General features: G+C 45.5%; 1 protein-coding gene and 2 long non-coding RNA genes across 7 annotated transcripts in view; 1 reads left to right on the forward strand and 2 right to left on the reverse strand.

The window, feature by feature from the left end:
* ALCAM (activated leukocyte cell adhesion molecule) overlaps nucleotides 1-22,335 on the forward strand; it is a 171,555-nt gene extending 149,220 nt beyond the window's left edge. Inside the window, exons 10-17 of one of the 5 annotated variants that reach the window (XM_029082857.1) lie at nucleotides 2,102-2,237; nucleotides 2,340-2,473; nucleotides 5,393-5,525; nucleotides 9,245-9,283; nucleotides 9,568-9,685; nucleotides 11,787-11,918; nucleotides 18,409-18,525; nucleotides 19,875-22,335. In XM_029082857.1, coding sequence (XP_028938690.1) covers nucleotides 2,102-2,237; nucleotides 2,340-2,473; nucleotides 5,393-5,525; nucleotides 9,245-9,283; nucleotides 9,568-9,685; nucleotides 11,787-11,918; nucleotides 18,409-18,496 — 780 coding nt within the window. In that variant the 3' untranslated portion in view covers nucleotides 18,497-18,525; nucleotides 19,875-22,335. The remainder of the gene's footprint in view (nucleotides 1-2,101; nucleotides 2,238-2,339; nucleotides 2,474-5,392; nucleotides 5,526-9,244; nucleotides 9,284-9,567; nucleotides 9,686-11,786; nucleotides 11,919-18,408; nucleotides 18,526-19,874) is intronic. The other 4 variants (XM_029082858.1, XM_029082861.1, XM_029082860.1 and 1 more) reach the window with 4 other exon arrangements.
* LOC114817978 lies at nucleotides 2,698-13,072 on the reverse strand. Its single transcript, XR_003765807.1, has 6 exons — nucleotides 13,024-13,072; nucleotides 12,086-12,255; nucleotides 11,515-11,626; nucleotides 10,840-10,912; nucleotides 4,951-5,077; nucleotides 2,698-2,787 (listed from the first exon to the last, which is right to left on the reverse strand). It is a non-coding gene; the product is annotated as an uncharacterized LOC114817978 (long non-coding RNA).
* On the reverse strand, nucleotides 15,533-17,713 carry LOC103165558. Its single transcript, XR_484589.4, has 3 exons — nucleotides 17,469-17,713; nucleotides 16,830-17,045; nucleotides 15,533-15,789 (listed from the first exon to the last, which is right to left on the reverse strand). It is a non-coding gene; the product is annotated as an uncharacterized LOC103165558 (long non-coding RNA).
* Nucleotides 22,336-23,406: the final 1,071 nt, after the last annotated feature.

Below are 23,406 nucleotides of genomic sequence, written 5' to 3' on the forward strand. Positions count from 1 at the left end.
GCGTTCATCCTTTCAAAGGAGGAGCCTTCATTAGTCCTTGGAGAAACATAAATCCGATCTCATCGCAGCACTGTGAAATCACAATTGCTCTCAATTTTAATTTGGGGAGGGTCAAGCTAGGCCCACAACCGGCTCTGATGTGTCTTTGATTTCTCTGTGCCTCTGTGCCCTCACCTGTAAAATGGGGATGAAGACTGGGAGCCAGCCCCATGTGGGACAAGGACTGTGTCCAAACTGACTAGCTTGTATCTAGCCAAACGCTTTAAACGATGCCTATAGTAAGCATTTAACAAATACCATTATTATCGTTACTAAAGACATCGGTGACTCCTGGCTTGGAGCAGGGAGGTGGCTGGAAGAGCCCTAACCCTTGGTCCTGGCTAAATCGTTGTCAACAGTGCCAATTCCACCTAGCCAGGTGGACCAGAGCCACTCGGGCTGCTCGGAGCGGATGCGGAATAGTAATGATGATGATAATTGTGGCATTTGTTAAGTACTTACTAGGTGGCAAGCGCTGGGGTAGACACAAGATCGTCACATCCCACATGGGACTCCCAGTCTTAAGTAGGAGGGAGAACAGGGATCGAATCCCCGTTTTTACAGATGAAGGAATTAGAAATTGAGTGACTTGCCTGAGGTCACATAGCAGATAAGTAATAATAATGACAATTAGGATATTTGTGCCAAGCGTTTTTCTAAGCACTGGGATGGATACAAGTAAATCAGGTTGGACACAGTCTCAATCCCCGTTTGACAGTTGAAGGAAGAGGGCAGGCCTGGGAATCAGTAATGGATTCTAATACTGACTTTGCCACATGTCTGCAGTGTCACCTTGGGCAAGTCATTACACTTCTCTGGGCATCACTTACCTCATCTGTAAAACGGGGATTAAGATTACAAATAACACAGTTTCATTAGTTGAAGTGAAAAAGATTGGAAACTTCCCAGGAAACATTAATGTCATGCTGAACCAAGTTCAGCAGAGACCAAGTTTTGACCCTTTCACCGCCTGGGCACTCTCTTTTGTATACTGAGAAGCATACATATTGAGAAGCAGCGTGGCTCAGTGGAAAGAGCCCGGGCTTGGGAGTCAGAGGTCATGGGTTCGAATTCCGGCTCTGTCACTTGTCAGCTGTGTGACTGTGGGCAAGCCACTTAACTTCTCTGTGCCTCAGTTACCTCATCTGTAAAATGGGGATTAACCGTGAGCCCCACGTGGGACAACCTGATTACCCTGTATCTACCCCAGCGCTTAGAACAGTGATCTGCACATAGTAAGTGTTTAACAAATACCAACATTATTATTACTGGGCCTACCTCCTCTCCCTTCTGGTAGCAAACCTCTAATAATAACAGTGATAATAATGATCGTGTTATTTGTTAAGTGTGAACTAAGCACTGAGGTAGATACAAAATAATCAGGTTCCACGGGGACTTACCATCTAAATAGGAGAGAGAGTGGCTCTTGAATCCCCATTTTGCAGAGGAGGGAACTGGGTGCAGAGAAGTTAAGTGGCTTGCCCAAGGTGACACAACAGTTAGGTGGTGGCGTCAGGGTTAGTTCCCAGGTCCTCTGGCTCCCGTGAGCTTTCCAGTAGGCCACATTGCTCTAAGAGTGGCAGATTGAATTGTATCTACCCCAGTGCGTATCATAGCTGTAATTTAGTATATCTTTATTTTAATGTCTGTCTCCCTGCTCATTTATGGGCAGGGAATGTGTATGTTGTTCCACTGTACTCTCCCAAATGTCTAGTACAGTGCTCTGCAGACAGTAAGCGCTCAATAAATACGATTCACTGACTGTGCTTGGCACATAGTAATCACTTAACAAATCCCGCTCATTATTATTACTAGTTTTTTTATCGTTATCATTATTACCACCATTAATGTCCACCCATGCCCTTCCTTTGATCCCTCAGAAGAGCACCGCCTTCAAACTCCATAGGGCAAGGGACACCCTTGGGTTTTCATGCCACGGATGGGCGTTGTAATCCATCATTAGCCTGTCAAGAACTATTACATGAGATCTTAATTATTCTTGCGTAAAGAGGCACCCAGTCAACTGAGCCAGGCCAAGTAATCGACTTTCCGTTTACCTCAGGATAACACCAGGTTGCGGACGAGCCCGTCCTTCTCCAGTCTCCACTACCAGGACGCCGGACTCTACGTCTGCGAAACCATCCTCCAGGAGGTGGAGGGCTTACGGAAAAGGGAATCGCTGATCCTAACCGTGGAAGGTGATCCTCGCGGCAGGGGGGATTGAGTTGGCAGAAGTCAGCGGGCACGGGCTTTGGGTTTCATCCGCCGCAACGTTTTCAATATGCTGCTGCTCTTTTCAGGAAAACCTCAAATCAAAATGACAAAGAAAACAGATCCGAGCGGACTGTCTAAGACCATTACCTGCCACGTGGAGGGTTTTCCAAAGCCGGCAGTGCAATGGACAATCACGGGCAGCGGGAGCGTCAAAAACAAGGCAAGTAGTTCCATTCCCCGTCAAGGGGCGGGGACCGAAGCGGAGAAGGAAATTGAAATAATATTCGTGGTACTTGCTAAGTTCTTTCTGTGTGCCCAGCACTGGAATGTACATATAGGTTCATCAGGTTGGACACAGTCCCCGTTCCGCCTAGGGCTCACGCTCTTAATCCCCATTTTGCAGGTGAGGTAACTGAGGCCCAGAGAAGTTAAGTGACTTACCCAAGGTCATTCAGGAAATCAGCTATTCTCTGTCGGGGAGCCCAGGAGGGAAAGAAGTATCGGGGTGTCAAGCGCTCCCTCACGATTTTTTCCCTGAGGAAAGCAAAAGGAAGTTGTTCCGGGTTCACCGGTTCCAGAAACTCAATTGGTTTCCCCATTTAGGCAGACATTTCTCCGCATCATAAACCTGTGCATTAGAATGTAGTGAGAGGCCCCTTTACATTAAGAAGCCTCGGGTCTGAAATTGTCCTCTAATGGCGGCTCAGAGCAGTTAGTTACTGCCACCAAGCTTATGTCTGAGTATGTTGGAGCCAAATTTGAGGCTAGGCAGAGGATTGTCCAGAATGTGGGCCCAAGTGGGAAGAAAAAAGAGATGGAAAGTTGAACCCAGCCATTTGTCTGTGGGTTTCCCCTTTTTCTGAGCCTGATGGCAGTCTCAGCATGCAGGAACTCTGAAAGCACGTTTTTTCTCCTGCTCTCCCCTTTCCTCATTTCCTCTTCTCCTCCCCTCCCTCTCCTTCATCACCTTTCAGGCAGTCAGGCAGTCAGTTGTATTTATTGAGTGCTTACTGTGTACAGAGCACTGTACTAAGCACTTGGGAGAGTACAATAACAATAAACAAGCACACTCCCCGCCCACAACAACTTTTCCCTTTTCCTCTGCTTCTCTCCTCTTTCCTCGTTTCATCTTCTCTTCTCCTCCCTCTCCATTGGCGTTACCTTTTTTTTCTCCTGCTTCCTCATTCCCTTGGTTTCTTCTTCGCTTCTCCCTCTTCCCACACAGATTTGGTCATAGGGTCTGGCTTGCTCTCATTACATAGGACAAGTATCTAGCCCGATGTTGAGGGTTCAAGATTGTAGACCTCTGAAATGGTGAGCCCTCCTGGCTTTCAAACAGAAAGCCTTTCAGGCTATTTGACTTTTGTTTTGAGGCTTTCCTCACCTAGGCTCTGTTGCTTGAAGAGCCTCCTTTTAGTAGCGTGTACTTGGCCACCACCTGTCTGCTCTGTGACCTTGGGCAAGACACTTCTCTGTGCCTCAGATACCTCATCTATAAAATGGGGATTGAGACTGTGAGCCCCTCATGTGACAGGGACTGTGTCCAACCCGATTTGCTTGTATCCATCCCAGCACTTAGTATAGTGCCAGGCAACTTAACAAATACCATTGTTGTTATTATTATTATTAACATTATCACTAGGGTAGCTGTTGTGTAGTTTTGGGGTTAAATGTAGCTTTAAAAGATGCTGCTAAACTCATTCAGTGTCCAAAAACAAACATCGACGACCTCCTTTTCACAATTTTTCCAATTCTCCTCGTCTCCCTCGCTTCATTTGGAAAACGGATCCTTGTTACGCTGTATTTCCATTACTATATATTACATTTCCCTCTCCAGTTCAGCTAAATGATAAGTGAGAGCAGAGGAAACCTTTATAGGATGATAATATAGATTGTAAATGAGGCTAAATTCAGTCTAGACAAATTCAGAGCCAGGAAACCTGAGGGAAAATGAGACAGAATGCAAAGAACCAGTGGACACAGGGAGGTCATAGTGGTGAATGGCAAAAGGGAGAGGAATGAGTGTGTGTGTATATACATATGTGAAACATGTTGAGGAAAAGATCGAGTTCAGCTGCAGTTAGTTCTGGACAATTAACTTCCAAAAGGATGCCATTAAATTGGAGGCAATCACAGGGAAGCACAAATGAGTTAGGGCTTGGGAATTTAATTTAGAAATTAAAAGAAAAGTTAACATCCTGACTCAGTGCATCATGGGCAAACAAGGCCCAGGAGAGGAAATATTTATCTGGGAAGTGAGAGTGTTTGAGGGTATGGCAGATAACCAGCAAATCATTTGGAATGATATCTCCCCCGCTTAAAAAAAAATAGGTAGGGAGAAACAGTGAGACTAAGCTACAGAAATGATTCTGAGTTTTGGGAAGAATGGCCAAACAACAAGTGATTATCTTATATCTATCCCGGTGCTCAGTACAGTGCTTGGAATCACTTAACAGATACTACAGTTATAATTATTATGGTCAACTGTGGGAGAATTGCCCAGAATCAGTCAATGGTATTTGCTGAGTGCTGTATGTAAAGCACTGTACTAAGTGGAAACATCAGCCTAAGGCCTTCCTTAATTAAATAAAGTAAATCAGTCATATTTATTGAGTGCTGACTGTATGCAGAGCACTGTCCTAAGCACTTGGGAGAGCACCATATAACAGACACCTTCCCGGCCCACATTATACTTACGGTTAGCGTCGCCCAAGGATTTCTGATTGGAACCAGTGGCTAACGTAGGTCCCTCTTCCACGGAGCAACTGTGAATTTAGAATCCTTGGTTTCATTTCTAATTTTCTTTTCTTCCAACGAAGTATATCTGGGAATACAGTTTCTTCAGATCACTCAAATGTCGAATAGCTCAGCACCTGAACAGTGAACTCCGCAATCACCAATCTCGAAAGGATTGAGGAAATGCACAAAACAGCTAAACGTTGAAACACTTCAAATGGGAAACAGTGTGTTTTGTGCATTATACCAGATTACCTGTGAGAAAACTGAGTAAATATATTTATATGATTCTCACTTCTAAAATGACTGATGTTTCCTCACACATACCCCAAGAACATGAGGCGTGTGTTTTCAATCTCATTAATTTTCCTTTCTAAATGAATTTCCTCATTTCCATTTGCAGACAGAAGAATCCCCCTATGTCAATGGCAAGTATTACAGTAAAATTATCATTTCCCCTGAAGAGAATGTTACATTAACGTGTGCAGCGGAAAACCAGCTGGAAAGAACTGTAAACTCCTTGAATGTCTCTGCTAGTGAGTATTTCATTTCTGGCCTTTTACAAAACGAAAAAAACGTCTATTACAGTTGTCCTTCCTCCATCAAACTCCTTAATTCCATCTTCGTGTTGTGCGTTATGGTAAGTGCTTAAATGTTTGTTTTCGGCATCATCGTCCATCAATCAATGGCATTTATTGATATATCTGAATTAGATCCCTGGTAATTATAATGGTATTTATTGCTTACTATGTGCTAAGCACAGGGATAGATACTCAAAAAATGCTTACTGTGTGCGGAGCACTGTGCTGAGCGCTTGGGAGAGCACAATACAAAAGAGTAGGTAGAGGTGATCCCTGCCGACAAGGAGTTTACAGATTAGAGGGGGAGATGGGCAATAAAATAAATTGTAGAATGCGGCAAAGTTTTCTCCAATCTGTCCCACTCAAAAAACCCTTTCCTTATCTCTGCCCATTCTCCTCAAATTAGCTCTAAGTCTACGTTCATGGCCTTTGACTTAGCAAGGACACTGGGGGAGGCTTTATGGGGTGGGGCGTGGACTTTTAAGAGCCCCTTGTCCTCCACATGTGACCCAAATCTTCTGGAGGGTTGACCACCCTCTTGACCACTTTATGTGGTCAACCCATCAATCGTATTTAAAGAGTGCTTATTGTGTGCAGAGCGCTGTACTAAGCCCTTGGAAGACTGTAGTCACGTTCCTTGCCCACAAGTGGCACGCTGCATAGCTGGGTATTTTATGGGCATCAACCCTGACCCTAGACTTGTCCTTTCCCCCGACCCCTGGTCTGTTCCTCTTCTGCTGCCTGCACGTTGGAAGTGACTAACCCGAACGGAAGTTCATGGGAGATCCTGGAAGAGGTACCATGAACCTTTGGGAAAGATTCCGTGGGGTATAGGCTTCAGAATCCATGCAAGGGACCCCAAATGAGAGGCAAAACCCTCGGTACATCCAGGGGTACCTCCCTAATTCTCTCCTCCACAACCCTCTCCCTCATTCCCTTCATCCTCTTCATCCTTATTTGCACGGTTATAGATGTGTGTGCCTGCGTGGATGTGGGGATTTGAATGTAGCTGGGAAGGGAGAACTGCACCTCAGTGTTTTTGTTTGCAATTCCTCTCCGGTGCTCTGCACACAGTAGATGCTAAATAGATTGGTGGTGATGATGCCCGTGTCTGGATGGCAATTTTTTTTTCTTTCCAGCCTTCTTCCTGGGGCTCAGGGGAAGTGGCTGAGGGTGTGATTTTGGACAGAGAGATGGGTTATTCTGACTTAATAATAATAATGGTATTTGTTAAGCGCTTACTATGTGTAGATACAGGTAATTAGGTTGTCCCACAGGGGGCTCACAGTCTGAATCCCCATTTTGCAGATGCGTGGCGGAGCCCAGATTAGAACCCATGTCCTCTGACTCCCAAGTCTGAGCTCTTTCTACTAGGCCACGCGGGATTCAGTTTCAGCTACTAGCCGAGTCATGGCAGCTTGGCACATAGTAGGCACTTAAATACCATAATTATTGTTATTAGTATCCAGGGCTTAGTAGAGAGCTTAGCACTCACCCTGATTATTAATACCTAGCCCAGTGAGACCGGCTACCAATCGCATCCTACCAGATGATGTGTCATCATCGGCAGGTGGTATCTATTAAGTGCTTACTATGTAACAAGCACGCTGAATGCCGGGGTACATACAAAGTGATCAGATCACTCAGTCTGTAGGAGGAGCGGGCACTTTTCCCCCCATTAGACTGTAAGCCTGGCATTGGGCAGGGATTGTCTCTATCTTTTGCCGAATTGTACATTCTAAGTGCTTAGTACAGTGCTCTGCACATAGTAAGCGCTCAATAAATACTATTGAATGAATGAATCCCCATTTTATAGATGAGGAAACTGCGACCAGAGAAGGTGTGACTTGCTCAAGGTCACACAACACATCAGTGGCAGAGCTGGGATTAGATCCCTGGTAATTATAATGGTATTTATCGCTTACCATGTGCTAAGCACAGGGATCACAGGCTAAGAAGGATGGAGAACCGAGATTTTATTCCCATTGAACAGACGAGGAAGCTGAGACCCAGAAAAGGTAAGCGAATTGTCTAAGGTCGCACAGCAGGCAAGTAGTGAAGCCAGAACTAGAAGTCTAGTCCGCAGGACTCCAGATCTCATGCTCTTTCACCTCAGCCATGCTCCCCTCTCTAAGAGCACTAAACTGGGCAGTCAGCTTCTTCTTGCTTTAAATCACTGTTGGGTTCAGAGTATTCTCTGAAAACCTAGCTGTTTTCACTAGCAATCCTAGGAAGCAGCATGGCCTAGAGGGTGTGGGACTCAGAAGGACCTGAGTTTTCATCCCAGCTGTGCCACTTGTTTACTGTGTGACCTCGGGCAAGTCACTTACCTTCTCTTGCCTCAGTTACCTCACCTGTAAAATGAGGATTTAGACTGTGAGTTCCATGGGGGACATGGATTGTGTCCAACCTGATTACTTTGTATTTATCCCAGCATTTAGGACAGTGCCCGGTACAAACATAGTACGTGCTTAACCAATACCACAAGAAAAAGTCCTAGCCGTGATTTAGAGAGGTTAAATATCTCTCTTAGAATCCCACGGTGGTCTAGCCTGAGCTCCAAACTCCTAGCTCCTGTGCATGCTAAAAACCTTCTTAAAATAGGGAGGGAAGAGCAATTCAAAGCCCAGGTGAGGCTGTAATGATATTGCACGCCGCTATTGTTGCATATTTTCAAGATGGAACCTTATAATGATGAAGCAAGACACTTTACTGTTTTCAGATAAGGGCAATTTCTTTGTAACGTAGCTCACTGCAATAAGTATGCATTTTTTCCTCATTTTATCATTGAGACTAATTATTACCATTATGTAGTGGTGACTTTCGTTCATCCATCTGTTCATTTTCCAGCATTTACTGAGCATTCACTGTGTGTAGAGCCCTGTACTGGGTGTTAGCAGGAATAAACACAACATAGCCCTTGCCCTCAAGGAGGTTACTGTCAAATAGGGAAAACAACATTACTACAAATCCACAGCCTGTCAGTAACAAGCAACAGAGAACTAAATGCGTAATTGATGGAGGCGAACAAGTGTTGAGTGGAGAAACTGAAATGCTCAGTTAGGTGGAGATGATCGAGAAGGTTTCCCAGAGAATGTAGTGTTTAACAAAACTGAAAACGAGAGGAGCGATGAGTTCTGAAGCACATTACAGGTGGCAGGACTTGGCTGGAGCAGAAGCAAAGGGAGAGATGAGAGGAGTTAACGGTTGGACCAAGGAAAAGGGATTCTCAAAGTTCCGGGCGAGAAGTTTTCACGGAATATGGTGGTTCCTGGAAGCCACTGAAGCCTCATAAATGGAGGAGTGGAAGAAGCAGAACATAATTTGATTCTAGCAGTTCTGGACGGAGCAGACTAACGCAGGGAGAGGCTGAAAGAGAAGACTGACCGGAAGACAGTGATAGTAATCCACTCCTTAGATGCTTAGATCCTGAACCAGACAGAGCAGGGACAGTGAACGAGTCTCTCGAGTGTTCACTGAGAAAGAAGCGGTAGAACTTGGGGTCAGAGTCGGGGAGGGAGACAGAGGGTTGACGGTGCCAGGAGCATATGCCTGATTATGGGGGAAGAAGCGGGGAGATGGAGGGAGGGGGGGAGTGGAGAGGGGCTCAGTCCTGCTGGCTCGCTATCAACAGAATTTTGTTTTTAATTTCATATGAACATTTTTCATTTCAGTAAGTATTCCAGAACAAGATGAGACAGACGATATAAGTGGTAGGTACTCTGTTGCAGACTTCTCTTCCCTGTCTCTATCAGCTCCAGCATTATCACTGTTCGATTAATTCCCACACTTCTGACTCAAATTAAATAGCTGATAAGATGAGGGAGTAAGAATGTTGGGAAAAAAAAGATGATCGTTAAAAAAACTACAAAAACACAATTAAAGTTTGCATGTGACCTTGGAAAACGGCTTTGGGCTGCTTGTGAGTAGATTTAGAAGTCTAAATGGGCCCCGGCACTGGCTATAATCACGGGGGGATTTTTCTTCTGTGTTGTAGATGAAAACAGAGAGAAGGTGAACGACCAGGCCAAGCTCATAGTGGGGATCGTGGTGGGCCTCCTCCTCGCGGCCCTGGTAGCCGGGATCGTCTACTGGCTGTACATGAAGAAATCAAAGTAAGAGCCGCGTCTTAGCTTTCGCTCGTTTCCTTAGAGTGCAACGGGTGTCTGGATTTCCACCGCACGACCAGAAAAGTGAACAGGCAGCGTGAGACTTAATTTCCTCGAAGCTCACTGAGCCGGGGGTTGATTTCCCAAGCAGTAAGATGGCACTGATGTGTTTGTACTCGGGAGACTCAGGTGGCCGGTGAGATTGAGGATGCCTGGATTTGCACCGAACCACTAACCCGCCTGCTCAGAAGTCATTCAAAAGGAAGAAAGGGGGCAGGGAGCCCAGCCAGATCCCACTCAAAAAAGCCCCGATGATCAGGGCTGAGATAGTTTCCCAAACAGACGGTAGACCAGTACTTAAAATTTACTCAATATTACAGTAGAAAAGAGTGCCAAAAGGAGATGGAAAACCATGCAGATTTAAAGCTGCCTAGGCAAAGACTGATGCGTAAAAGCTCCTCATCATACGTTGAGGCTAAGGTATGCAAAGCATGTGACTATCTACTCTAAGGCTATTCCTTGGGAAAGGGATGGAATCACAAATCTCAGAAGTACAACTTTTTGTCCCTGGCTTATTTAATCCTAGCTTCTGCTTAAGTAGAGAGGAAAAACTCCCCAAAGGTCAGAGAAAGCTTAGCAGATTTTCTCATGTTGAGGAACCAAGGAGACAGGTGACGGAGAGGTTCGGCCTCCTAGTAATGACCTAAAGAAGCAGAGAGGCATCAAGGCCAAGTAGAGAGAGCATAGACCTAGGAGTCATAAGGAGCTAATGACTTAATTCTGGCTCTGCCACTTGTCTGACCTTGGGCAGGTCATTTCACTTCTCTGGGCCTCAGTTACCTCGTCCGTAAAATGAGGATTAAGACCGGGAGCCCCATATGGCGCAGGGAGTGGGTCCAACCTGATTAGCTTTTATCTATACCAGTGATTAGAACAGTACTCGATACATAGTGAATGCTTAACAAATACCGTTATTGAAAAAAAAAACTTAGCCCCACCCCAACAGTGAATACCAATTCTTACCAGAAAGGCCCAGTGACCTCTGGGAAACGTAGGCAACCAACCTCTCTGTTTCCTGCATCGTGCAGTTGTCTTCCTTTCCTCTTCTGTAATTCCTATACAAGACTTAAGTAGGGTGTTTAAAAGCACACCGCCCTTACCCGGTCTCCAAGAAGCTCAGCAGGTCCAGTATCCCACGTGCCTGGTGGGCGGGAGGTGATTTCTTAAGGAAATCTGCAAACAAGAGAGGGAACAGTTTAGGAGGGGTCGCTTCTCCTTGAAGAGAGTCAGATGGGGTGCCCTCTGCTCTGTCACCGGGAGGGTCTTGGGGTGACGGGCAATAAGAGGGCTTGATAAATCCACACTGGGGCATCCTGACAGACTCAAAGCCGATGAACAACAGCTACAAGGCAGGCCTTGAATGACAGAAGACAGGGTGGCCTCTCCCTCCAGGCCTAGTCTCGTTGAACTGAGAGCTGAGCTTTGCACAGTACGAAGACCCAGAAAGTGGATCTTCCTAGTTTAGGTTTGCCTGACTGACTGCTGCTGGGGTCACTTTGTGGACCAGGACAAGTGATGGACAGTAAGCGGTCCACTTCCCTATCCTCTAGAGTCAAATTCCTTGTCGTGCTTTTCAATTCTGTCCATTTCTAAACATCCTTGGCCTTTCACCACTATCAAAAACAGCCCAGGGCAACCTAATGAGCTATGCTTGAAATTATCGGGCATCCTAGCTCCATGAGTGGTTTAAACAGTGTTATTTGGAGGTGTAGGTCAAGAATAGCCACCGATGGAAGAGATATTATTAAACTATAGCAAGATGGTTTAGGTCCTACCTGAGACTTGTGCAGATTCTCCTTGCTGGTTGATTTATTTGCGAGGGCATTTTCTACCATTATATTTCAGACGAACTCTCTCATTCCACCTGAATCTCTGACGGCATCAGGCCTGATGTTTTGGTAGAGTAAATTAGAACAGTGGTCACAGCATATCCGGATTAAATGCCAAAAATCTGGTTTCAGCCCACAGTCTCACAGAAACACTAAGCGGTGCTGAAATCCTTCTTGACACTCCCCATGTCCAATTACAAACCTCCCTTTCCACGCAGGCCACTCCCTCGAACAGTCATTCACTGTTTGAACCCGCCCTCCAACAGTTTCTCACCTAAGCCCTGCCCCCAAAGTGACATCAATGGAAAGTCCGAGAAGGCAGCGGTTCAGAAGTTGCAAACCCTCGTGAGGCAAGAAAACGTTTTCTCTCTTTTTTTCTATGTTGTGGTTGATGCACTTCCCCTCCCACCGGCCGAACGAGGCCTGACCAGGGTCCTTCTGTGTCCAGTCTTGATCAGACCTACTAGCCTCACCCTCTTGTCAAAATCCCCCCAAACAGTGCATGCCTCACTCCTACCTGTGAACGTTGTCTTCCAAAGTAAAATCCGTCGTCCCTCGTGGTTTCCGGGACCCATCCCGGGAAGGCTACCCAAGTAGCCGTTCCGGGAAGACCAGAGATCCCAGAAAATCTGGAGCCTTAGTTGAATCGTGAGAGTCGAATCAAACTTTGATTCCCTCTTCCGCCGCCTAGACGTAAAGGTGCAGAACTCTCAAACGGGCGTGTACAGCCACCGGTGTGGCAGATTGCAAATGCGTTCAGAGGTTAAAACAAATTACCCCGTAATCTGGAGCTGAAAATTAAACTGCAGGAATCTACCCTGTGATCAAATGTGTGGAGGAGACTGTTAATCAGCCCTCTCTAATTGCTAGTTCCTCATCAGTGTGGTTGGCCATTCTGTGGTTAGCAGAATTCAACATTTTCTCCTATCACTTCATGGATTATTACCATAGGGCAACTGAAAATTACAAATCCCATACTAAATACAGCACATTTGGTTATGTAGTATGTTCCAGCTCTATGCTTTTCTGACAAGTTCATCATTAGATTAATTACAACTTCCTCTGGTTTCCACAAGTTTACTCATCTCGAGTAAATATCCCCTAATTGAAAGGGCCCCCAAATTGGATTGCATTAGAATTGAATACTTCGATCGTTAAAAAAAAAAATCCATTCCAAGTATCGGACGGTTTGGGTATGCTTAAGAGCTGAAAGACCACAGCACTGGGAGCCAGTAGACTTTAGTTGGCTTTGTGACCTTGAGCCAGTCACCCTAAACTCTTGGTGACTCCATTTCTTCACCATTAAAATGGGGATTAGGCAGTAAATCCTCCAAGGTTCAGAGACTGTCTGATCTCACAACCCTCCTTCTACCCCGGAGCGTGCAATTATAAATGCCATAGTTATCATTAGCAGTGGTAGAGCACTTTATATTTGCTTAGATCTTAAGTACTCACCGTAACCCTTCAGAGGACTGTGGAATTTTAGCCTTCTCATGCACCTGAGAGAAAAGGAGTAAACACTGGCGCTTGTCCAAAGACACAGAATCTCTCTGAGGGGACCTTGTTTAAATGGGCCCTCTGCCTCTTAGACTCCATTTCCTCTCCCTCCCTGGAGCGTCACACATCAGAAATGGTTAAGAAGTCTCTCCCCTGCACAGCCAGTGGAGAATTCGCAAAACCTTTTGTACGCCACTACGGCAACTGGAATGACACGAGAGAAACTCGAAACAGATTTTCACTTCCAGAGCTGCGCCATCCCCAGATCTCTGCTAAGACCTGAGCATTTTCTAGGTGGGGTGGAAAAGACCCTAATTATGAACTCGAACGTTTATCCCTTCCCAATCCTCAGCCTCCCTAAAGCCCCTACTCCCCTGTCAGCCCTACACTGGTTGAAAAATCAGCAGAACCGTTGACCTTAATAATAAAACTACAATGATGCAGGTCTCAGAGCTTCGGAATAACTGCTGTGAAGTAGGCGTTTTCATATGCTCATCAACACGAGGGCCTGCTGGGTTCAGGGATGCCCGAGGGCATGCAGTAAAAGACACAGTCTCTGCCCTCCCTGAGCTTGCAGGGTAATGGGTTGTAATATCTATTTCAGGCATAAGCAAACGGAAACCTCGAGAAGTTTTGTAAAGTTCTTTTCCCAGCCCCTGAACCTCTCAGTTTAAGAGGAAGGAGTCAATCACCCCAGAGTCCTGACTTCTGGAGTTTTCACTAGCCAACTCTTAAATCTTTTCATTTTTATCCCCTAAGGTTTTCAACCGTTTTTGCAGTGTGCCCTAGTGGATAGAGCATGGGCCTGGGAGTCAGAAGGGCATGAGTTCTAATCCCAGCTCTGCCGCTTTTCTGCCGTGTGAGCTTGGACAAGTCCCTTAACTTCTCTGTGCCTCAGTTCCCTCATCTGTAAAATGGGGATTATGACTGTGAGCCTTATGTGGGACAAGGGAATATGTCTAACCCTATTAGTTTGTATCTACCCCAGCTCTCAGTACAGTGCCTGGCACAAAGTAAGCATTTAATGTCATTATTATTATTGTTTTAGGGGAAGCTAGTGGTTGATCCTACTCCACACCAGCAGGCCTACCAAGAGGAACTGTGTCACCTGAATCTTCTCAACAAGACCCCATTCCGAGCTCCTTGCTGGCAGGGCTAGGGCCTACCAAGTCATTGTCTTGTCCAGTGCTCTGCACATACAGTAAAAGCTCTATTGATTGACTCCCCGGAGGGGAGCATGTCCACTAGGGCCCGGGGTAGCTCGAGGGAGCAGACACTTGCTGCCTGCCCTGATCAGGGGAGACAAGTCCAAGAATCAGGGTGGCTCAGTGGAAAGAGCCTGGGCTTGGGAGTCAGAGGTCATGGGTTCTAATCCCAGCTCCACCACTTGTCAGCTCTGTGACTTGGGGCAAGTCACTTCACTTCTCAGTGCCTCAGTTACCTCATCTGGAAAATGGGGCTGGAGACTGTGAGCCCCACGTGAGACAACCTGATTACCTTGTAAACCCCTCGCAGCGCTTAGGACAGTGCTTGGCACATAGTAAGTGCTTAACAGATACCCTAATAATTATAAAAATGGTGGATCCATTTTAATCAGTTAGTTTGTACTTTCTCTTCCACCAAACCTAAAGCTGGGAACAAACCTCAGGAATGACTGTTCTGAGCTTTACATCGGTCCACCCACTGAAGGGGGGGCAAATAAGCAGTGGCTCGGTCCTAAGCAGTGGCAGCAAGAAGCCAGAGGCATAGTAGCCAGTGGCTAGATGATCAGAGCTTGGAGACGCAAACCCCAGCCCTTACTTGCCTCTTCTCTCCACTCTCCCAGGCTCTGCAAAGACCCCCGATCTCAGTGAGAAACTCTCAAACCAGACTAAAATGACAGGAAAGTCCAAGATGACTACCAGCTGAGGGAGAGGGGAGCCCACCTTTTTTTAATGAAAAGTCCTGAACTCGGAGTAACCAGTAAAAGGTTGAAAAACCACCCTACCTCCAAGTCTGCAGCCTGCACCAAACAGATTTCAGATTCAAAACATATTACTGGGCCTCAGTGCAGTCTGGGAGAAACCAACGAGCCACTCTTAAAAAAAAATGAACCAAAAAGCAACTTCCTGACCTGAGATAAACCACCAGCCATTTTTCTAAGCGACTGGTGGTCACAACAGCTAGAAAACTATCATCCTGAGGCTGGAGGAAGCTCCATTCTGGAGCCATTCCTCATCATAATACCTTCTCCTTCTGGTATTTCCCTAAGTGCCCCATTTGTTCATGTCTGTTTTTTCCTCAGATAATATTTTGAAACATTTTGATGCATCTTAACACTCACAGTTTAGTCTCATCTGCCTGAGCCACCCAAATTTTGAATTTGTAAAATGCCGTTTAAGTCCAACTATCAGTAGGTTTAAGAGGGTTTAGTAAAGTTCAGGGACGGGAAGCATTCCAAGCGATCAACCAGCTAGCTCCTCTGGACCCTGGCAATGATCTAGCCATCACACAAAATCAATCAATCAATCAAGGGTACTTACTGAGCACTGTACTAAGCGTTTGGGAGAGTGCAGTGCAAGAGTTGGTAGATGCAGCCACATATCGTTGCTCAACTTCCTGGGGAGAGAGAGATCAGAGAATTTCCTTCATTGTTTAAGTTCCTTGCCTTCTGCCTCCAAGCAGTTTTATGTCACTTTGGTTTTCTTCATCTTCTTTTCTTTCCTTGGAAATGCAGCCCGCTCCCTGAGAATACAGAGGAGGCAGTGGTGATTCTTGGGGAAACTTGGCTTCCCTGATCCTTTCACAGCCAGCAGGGTGGGTTTTAATGGGAACATCCCTCACCTCTGGATCCTAGGGAGCCAGACGAGACCTCCAATTTCAACGTCCCAGCCGGGAGAGGCGGATAAGACACTAAAAGGGTGTCCAGTCGTCAATACCACTACTGACCTAAAGTCTTGGCCCGGCCTCTTAGCTTAACCATTCCTGCCTTGGACCCCTCTAAGAGTTCTGCCCAAGTAACTCCCTCCAAAAGGTCCAGAGCAGGGACTGTGTCCAACCTGATTGCCTTGTATCTACCCCAGCGTTTAGTACAATGCCTGGTGCATAATAAGCGCTTAACAAATGAAAAAGGGATCCTCGTGTGCCTCACCCCAAACCTGCGGAAAAATCTGGGGGCGGGGGAATGTGCAGCTCTCTACTGTCTTGGTCTAAAGTCAGGATTTTTCTCCTCAATTTCCCCCTCCCAGGGGAACTTCCAGAGAAGAACCTGCCCCCAAAGAATAATGTGCAGCCAGTTGACTACCTATAACTCTTATTACCTTATTAGTCAGTCAGTCGTATTTATTGAGTGCTTACTGTGTGCAGAGCACTATAGTAAGCACTTGGGAGAGTACCATATAACAATAAACAGACACATTCCAAGAATTCATCATTCTACATGTTCCGTCCTACTTGGAATGAAGCACCGTGCTTTTTCTCTCCTCTACCCATACGCCACCTCTTCCATTTGTTCAGAAAAGTCGTGAGTCTCAACAGAAGGTCGCCAGAGAAACCTTTCAGACTCAGAAAAACAATCGGCTGAAACGGTCTCGTAGTTTCAGTTTCTTCCAACCTAGGGCAACAGAGGTTTCACACCTTTTCTAGAAAGCCAAATGAGAAGAGTGCTTTAGCTCTGGTGAATCAAATCACCGCAGCCTGGGTGAGAGCCACCATTCACCCCTGAACCTGCCCCACAGGAATAACTGGAAATCTAGAACCCAGCCCTAGAAATTCTCACTGCTCACCGATTTCACCACCCTCTGCGGTTGCAGGTTTCTCTTCCCCAGATGACGCTCCATCGGATTCCCAAGGGAGTTCGTGGAAATTCGCCGTACTGTCACCCTTTTGTCATCCTGGGCCTGGCGTGTGTGGGACCGGGGCCGACTTCGAGGTCCGCTCCATTCAGGAAAGTCGGGGTGCTTCTCTCAGACTCTTGACGAGTCCTTGAAGGTGGCCATTACCTAGGGAACACGGGCACAGGTTTAGACAAAGACTGGTGATGCTGGCAGGGCCTTGCTTGAATCAAGGTCAGGTTCCCGGGCTAAGAAATCAGTTTGCCTGATCGTTTCCTTTCCCTGAAGAGACCATGTAAGGGTGCGTGAGGTGATTACCCCCGGCACTCTACCATTACAATAAAAAAGGAATTCCCCCACTGAGGGAGTGTTCCTCAGAGTTCTGAAACAGGGAATTGACTTGGTCATTTGCAAATGAGGAAATGTTGAGCATGTCTACGTGGCCTTCAAAAATTATGCTGTGACAGCCATCTTTCATGTGGGTGAGTTTGAGGTTTCCTGTTCATTTAGTGGAAGGCCGTGGCTAATGACTTTTAAAATCAGGAATTCACCTTAGTACCTGTTACGTTCCACTTGGAATGAGGCACTGACCTTTCTCTCTCCGCTCCCCATATGCCACCTCTTCCCCTTGTTTAGAAGAGTTTTGCCTCTCAGCAGAGGGTCTCCAGAACCACCTCTCGGACTCAGAAAAACAATTGGCTGGGATGATCCGGTGGTTTCAGTTTCCTTCAACCGAGGGTATCGGAGGTTTTACACCTTTTCTAGAAAGGCAAATTAGAACAATGCTTTAGCTCTGGCGAACTAAATCTCGGTAGCCTGGGTCAGAGCCATGACCCACCCAGCCAGCATTCTGTCTCAGACAGTGGCCGGAAGGACCCCTGGAAGAATCCTGTTCGGCTGCCCTCCTGGACTTGGAGCTTAATGGTTAGGGGTGAACTGTCCAACATCCCCCAATTTCCTATTATCCCCAAACAACCTCTTGTGGTAACAAGTGATTGGGAAGACAATTCTGCCCTCACTCTGAATGGAAAGGTGAAGTTGGGTGTCACCGGGGCTGAGGAGGGAGGCGGGGGGGACCAGAGAAGGTTCAGTCCAGGTGGAGACCCTCTCCACCTTGCTGTCCAGGTGAGTATACTGGGGCAGGGGGTCCTCCGGAAGCAGCAATCTGACTCTTCCAAAGAACAAGAGTGAACCAAAAGCAGGAAGACCGCCCCCATCCTCAAAAAAAAAAAAGCCCCAGAAAAACCTGACGTACTTGAACCTTATGAGCAATATCCAAAGGTAACTGAAATTTCTCTTCCTTTTAATGTGCCCATTATGAAGATCTGCCCCTCCGCCTAATTTCCGTGGAAAGGGTTCCGTTTGTCTGTCAAGCCACGTGACCGTGACATTGTTCATACCAAAGATGAACCATACCGTAGAACCCTAAAAACACTGTGGTTTTCAGAAATGCCTAGAAGTTAACCTCCTAATTTCACAGTGGAGCAAAATTTGGGCAAATGTGACAATACTCACTTTCTTTCCCCTTCAGGACAGCGTCCAAGCACGTAAACAAAGATCTGGGAAATCTGGAGGAAAACAAGAAGCTCGAAGAAAACAACCACAAATCAGAAGCTTAAAAGAGGCATTGTTCCAGTGGTTCCTCCAGGTAGGTGGATCACATTAGACAGCCTTGTAAAAATTGATGATTCTAAAATGTAGCTAGCGGATAAGTAATGAGAAATCCCCTTCCCTGAGTTAGACACCCAAGAGTCTGACTTTGTGACCCTGTCTTTCAAAATCACGAATGATATTGGGATTAAGAAAAACACCTCAATCTCAGTGGGAAAGAACCCAGTTCCATCTGACAGATAGCACTTAAAAGGTTTCGAAGCACTGAAACGGTGGTTTTGATCCCGAAGTCGGAATCAGTTGCCTAAAGGAAAAGCCCGGTAAGACTAAAAAGGCAGTTTCCAGTTGCTTTGACCTTTCTAAACCTCATCTTTAAAAATCGATATCTGGTGCATTCAAAACTACTGTAGTCGTAAAGCTGTCTTTGCTGTCCTACACCCGGGGCGGTGCCAGAAAGACATCTCCCTCAAATGATTTATGACGTATCTAAACATCGCTAAGGGTTGGGGGAAACCTTGCGAGGAACAGGTAAAGGTATGTTCACATGCAGTGGGTCTAATCCGGTGGGGCCAGGTGCCCGTGTCAACCCATAAACAGTGGAGAACCCAGTAAGAGCAGGACAACAGAAGTCAGATGGTGTGGAAGTCGATAAGGGGATGAGAGGAGAGGACGTGTACGACACAGACGAGCAGGAGAGAGAAAGAGGGGTGAAGGGCAGAGGAAAAGAGGAAATTCGGGAAGGCCGTTTATAGGGTAGGAGGAGAAGGCAGAAGACAGTGATGGCTGTGCCGTGAAATGATCTTGAGGATCCTCCGTCGATGGTTAACAAAACAAAAATTGCGGGGACAGAAATAAAGGGGCTGCTGAGATTGTGGCTGTCCCTGATACCCGTCCCAGGCAAGCGGAAAGGTCAGTCAATCCTATTTATCGAGAGCTTACTGTGTGCAGAGCACTGTACGGAGTTCTTGGGAGAGTACAAAATAACAACAAACAGACACATTTCCCGCCCACAACGTACTTACATTCCGGAGACGAGCTTACACGTTTGCAGTAACTCTGTAAAGAGACCCAGAGACCAAGAGCGGACTTAGCTTTTATCTGTCTGTCTCACTCAATGAAGGCATTGAAGATTCTGGAGAGCAGTTTCAGCAGAAATAATATAAAATGGTTAATTTGGGGAAATTTTGTCAAAACAGCCTTTCCATAAAACGGTCTCACCAACTTGAAAAACAATCTCAAAAAAAATCACAGGAGAGAGATAAGTACGGAATTTAGTGAATGGGCCTCTTTCTATGTGTTCGGGTGCCAAACCACAGTTGTCTGGGGAACTGATGATTCCTGTGGTCATTTACATAAATTAATTTTTTTCTTTCTCCACATTTACAGAGAAAAAAAACATATAGACCAATTGAAGCATGAACGTGGATTGTATTTAAGACACATACAAAGACATGACAGCTATTCATGGTTCAAGTATTAAGCAGTTCATTCTACCAAGCTGTCACACGATTTTAGACAAAATTATCTCAAGTTAAAAAAACAAAACACAAAAAAATTTAAAAAAAAAAAAAGAATTTTGGCAGCCATGATAATAGGTCACCATGTTGTGTTCTGTTTGAATTTTTTTTGTAAATGTCTGCACTGAGGAGTTCTTTTTTTTGTTTGCCTTTTATGTAAATTTTTTACGTAGCTATTTTTATACACTGTAAGGCTTTGTTCTGGGAGTTGCTGTTAATCTGATGTATAGTGTAATGTTTTTTTATTTCAATTGTTTTTATGACACTCTTTGAGCAGGAACATATCTGATTCTGATTGCTATCAGTAATGCCTCAAACTTTGTCACGAGGACCTGAAAACCTAAAGGTGGAGGAGGCTCGGGGGGTGTGGTAGGTATTGTAACAGCTGAAAAAATAAATAAATGCAGAGAGTCAGGTTGGAGGAGCAGAATAGGTAGCGAAATTGGGGGTTGTTCCGAAATCCAAAGCCTCCCCCCACCCCGGGTCCTTTCATTATCCCTCTCCGCTATCTTCACTTCCCCCACGCCAGTGCAATCATTCATCAGAACCGTTACCGCAGAATTTGGGGTAGTACCTATGTCTATAGAAAGCTGCTAAGCATTTTCCTTTCAAAACCGAAAGGGAGGCCAATTCAGTGATGGAAGTTTGGAAATCGTAAATTGCTCGGACAGGTCCATAATTCACACTACGAGTGACTGGAATTTCACATCTTGTCTCGAATCCTTTTTCGTTCTAGCCACTATCTGCAAAACATCTTCACTCCATTCCAAAGGATATCAGTCAGAATTGGAGATTTATAACAGTGGTCATTATCGAAGCTGCATTGTTTTCCACAAAAAATAGAATATATATTTTTTTCGTGTGTGTTTTTGTTAACTACGCTACAGATATTGAATGCACCTTGAGATAATTTAGTGTTTTTAACTGGTACATAATTTATCAAGCCGTACATGGAAGTGTAACAATGAAATGTCTACGTATCTTTAGTTACATATGGATTTGTAACTTTATAAACACGTTTTGCGCTTGAGGAAATTTCTAGGATGGTAGTGTAAATGGAGACACTTTGAGGTAGGCTGACTACGGGCCAATAGTGTTCTTGTGATTAGACTTTTAAACTTTTCCTCTTTCAAGCAGAAGCTTGGTTTCTGGGAGAACACAACACAGCCATTTTTGATCCCAGTGGTTCAATAACTTTGTCAAATGAACCAAACAATAGATTTTCATTCACGGGATAAGGATCTGGGAAAAAAAAATACTAAACTGATGTGATGTTTTTATAAACCGGTGGAATGAGAAGGAGAAGTTAGTGCAACACATGGAAGATTCAAGTGAGATGGAAATTGGGAATGATATTTTGCCACTTCTGCATTATTTAGAAACACACTGTTATTGTAAATTTGTAAAATGTGAAATGTCTGGGCAGTAGTGACTGATGTCTTAATAAAAGCTTCCTGTAGTGCATTGGTATGGATTAAATACATAAAATGTCCTATACACTCTATGCTGTATAAAATATTAGGGAAGAAAAAGAAAACATGTTATATTGCCTCTCAACTTTGATTTGTTCAAGTTTCATTTGACAGGAAAAAAAACGACGACAAATAAATTGAATCTCGGTCAACATTTAAACCAAAGTGAAAGGGGAAATGAACCAAAGTCATTTGTTCTGCATGGCTAAGCCATTCTGTTATCTCTGTAAATACTGTGATTCTTTCCTTTTCCTTTCTTTTTAGAATTTTGTTAAAAAAATTCTAAATTTTTAAACACCTGTTTTCCAAAATAAAACGTGAACACTAAAAAAAACAACTATTACTTATATATAAATATATTCTTTTCTTTTGGGGTGGGGGAAGGCTGGCAAAGTCCGAGCGCTGAGGTACATTTGCAGAAAGCACTGAAAAGACGGGGTGATGGTAGAATCCTTGGGCTTGGGATAGTTAACTGAATCCTCGAATAGCTGTCCACACCTAGAGACCAGACCGTCAGAAATAGAGCCAGTCTAGGACGAGAGAGACGCAGAGGCAGAGAGATGGCGAGAAAGAATGCCCGCCCAGCCGCCCGAGATGGAGGAAGAGAAAGAACAATCCGGCCCCGTCCTCTCTCCGTCCACAGTGCTAAGGAGGAAGATCGGATGCGGTCCTCACCTTTTGGGGCTTCTTCTACGTCGTCTCTTCAGTTTAACCCACTTTGGCAACCGGAGGCAGGTTTCCCAGTTCAAGGTTCAGTCCCTGCCGGCGATTGCAGGAACTGTGTGTGTGCGTGTGTGGAAATGAATTAACATGCCCGTCTGTGCCTAAAAGATAATAAAACCGAAGTCTGTCTTCACATGTCTGTCTCCCATTTTAGTCCCAGGAAAGAATTTTCAAAGTCTCCGGTGCTCTAACGGATCTCCGTAGGTTGCGAGGGCACGGGACGTTTTCACGTAGCCTAGGGGACGGTGATCAGTGCTTGTGAAGCGCTTACTCTGGGCCAGGCACTGTACTAAGCGGCGTAGCTCAGTGGAAAGAGCCCGGGCTTTGGAGTCAGAGGTCATGGGTTCGATTCCCAGCTCTGCCACTTGTCAGCTGTGTGACTGTGGGCAAGTCACTTCACTTCTCTGTGCCTCAGTTACCTCATCTGTAAAATGGGGATTAACTGTGAGCCTCACATGGGACGACCTGATTACCCTGTATCTACCCCAGCACTTAGGACAGTGCTCTGCACATAGTACGCGCTTAACAAATACCAATATTATTATTATTATAATTATTAAGCTCTCGGGGAGATACAAGCTAATCAGGTCGGACACGGTCGATGTCCCACGTGGGGCTCACCGTCTTAAACCCCATTTTACAAATGAGGGAACTGAGGCATAGAGAAGTGAAGTGACTTGGCCAAGTAGACAAGGGGCAGAGTGGGGAATAGAACCCAGGTCCTCCTTACTCCCAGGACCATGCTCTATCCACTAGGCCACACTGCTTCCCGTAAAGGTTTTGGACCTGAGGTAGAGGGGTGGGAGAGGAGAGTCCAGAGTTCAGGACCTCTAAAAAAAAAAAAAAAACCTGCCTCCACTTTTCATCTTAATGGTACTTATTGAGCGCTTACTATGTGCAAGCACTGTACTTCCCTCTCCTAGCCCCTTGCTGAGGCCCGTCACAGGCCGAGGCAGACGCTCTTTGAAAAGGGGAGTGTGGCTTAGCGGATAGAGGGACAGAGCCGGGGCCTGGGAGTCAGAAGGATCTGGATTCTAAGCCTGCTGTGTCTAATGTGTGACCTTGGATAAATCACTTTACTTCTCTGTGCCTCAGTTTCCTCATCTATAAAATGGGGATTAAGACAGGTACTGAGTCCAACCCAATTTGCTTGTATCCACCCCCGCACTTAGTCCAGCGCCTGGCACAGACTAAGCATTTAACAAA

The sequence above is a fragment of the Ornithorhynchus anatinus genome, chromosome 17 (assembly GCF_004115215.2).
Source record: "Ornithorhynchus anatinus isolate Pmale09 chromosome 17, mOrnAna1.pri.v4, whole genome shotgun sequence".
NCBI lineage: Eukaryota > Metazoa > Chordata > Mammalia > Monotremata > Ornithorhynchidae > Ornithorhynchus > Ornithorhynchus anatinus.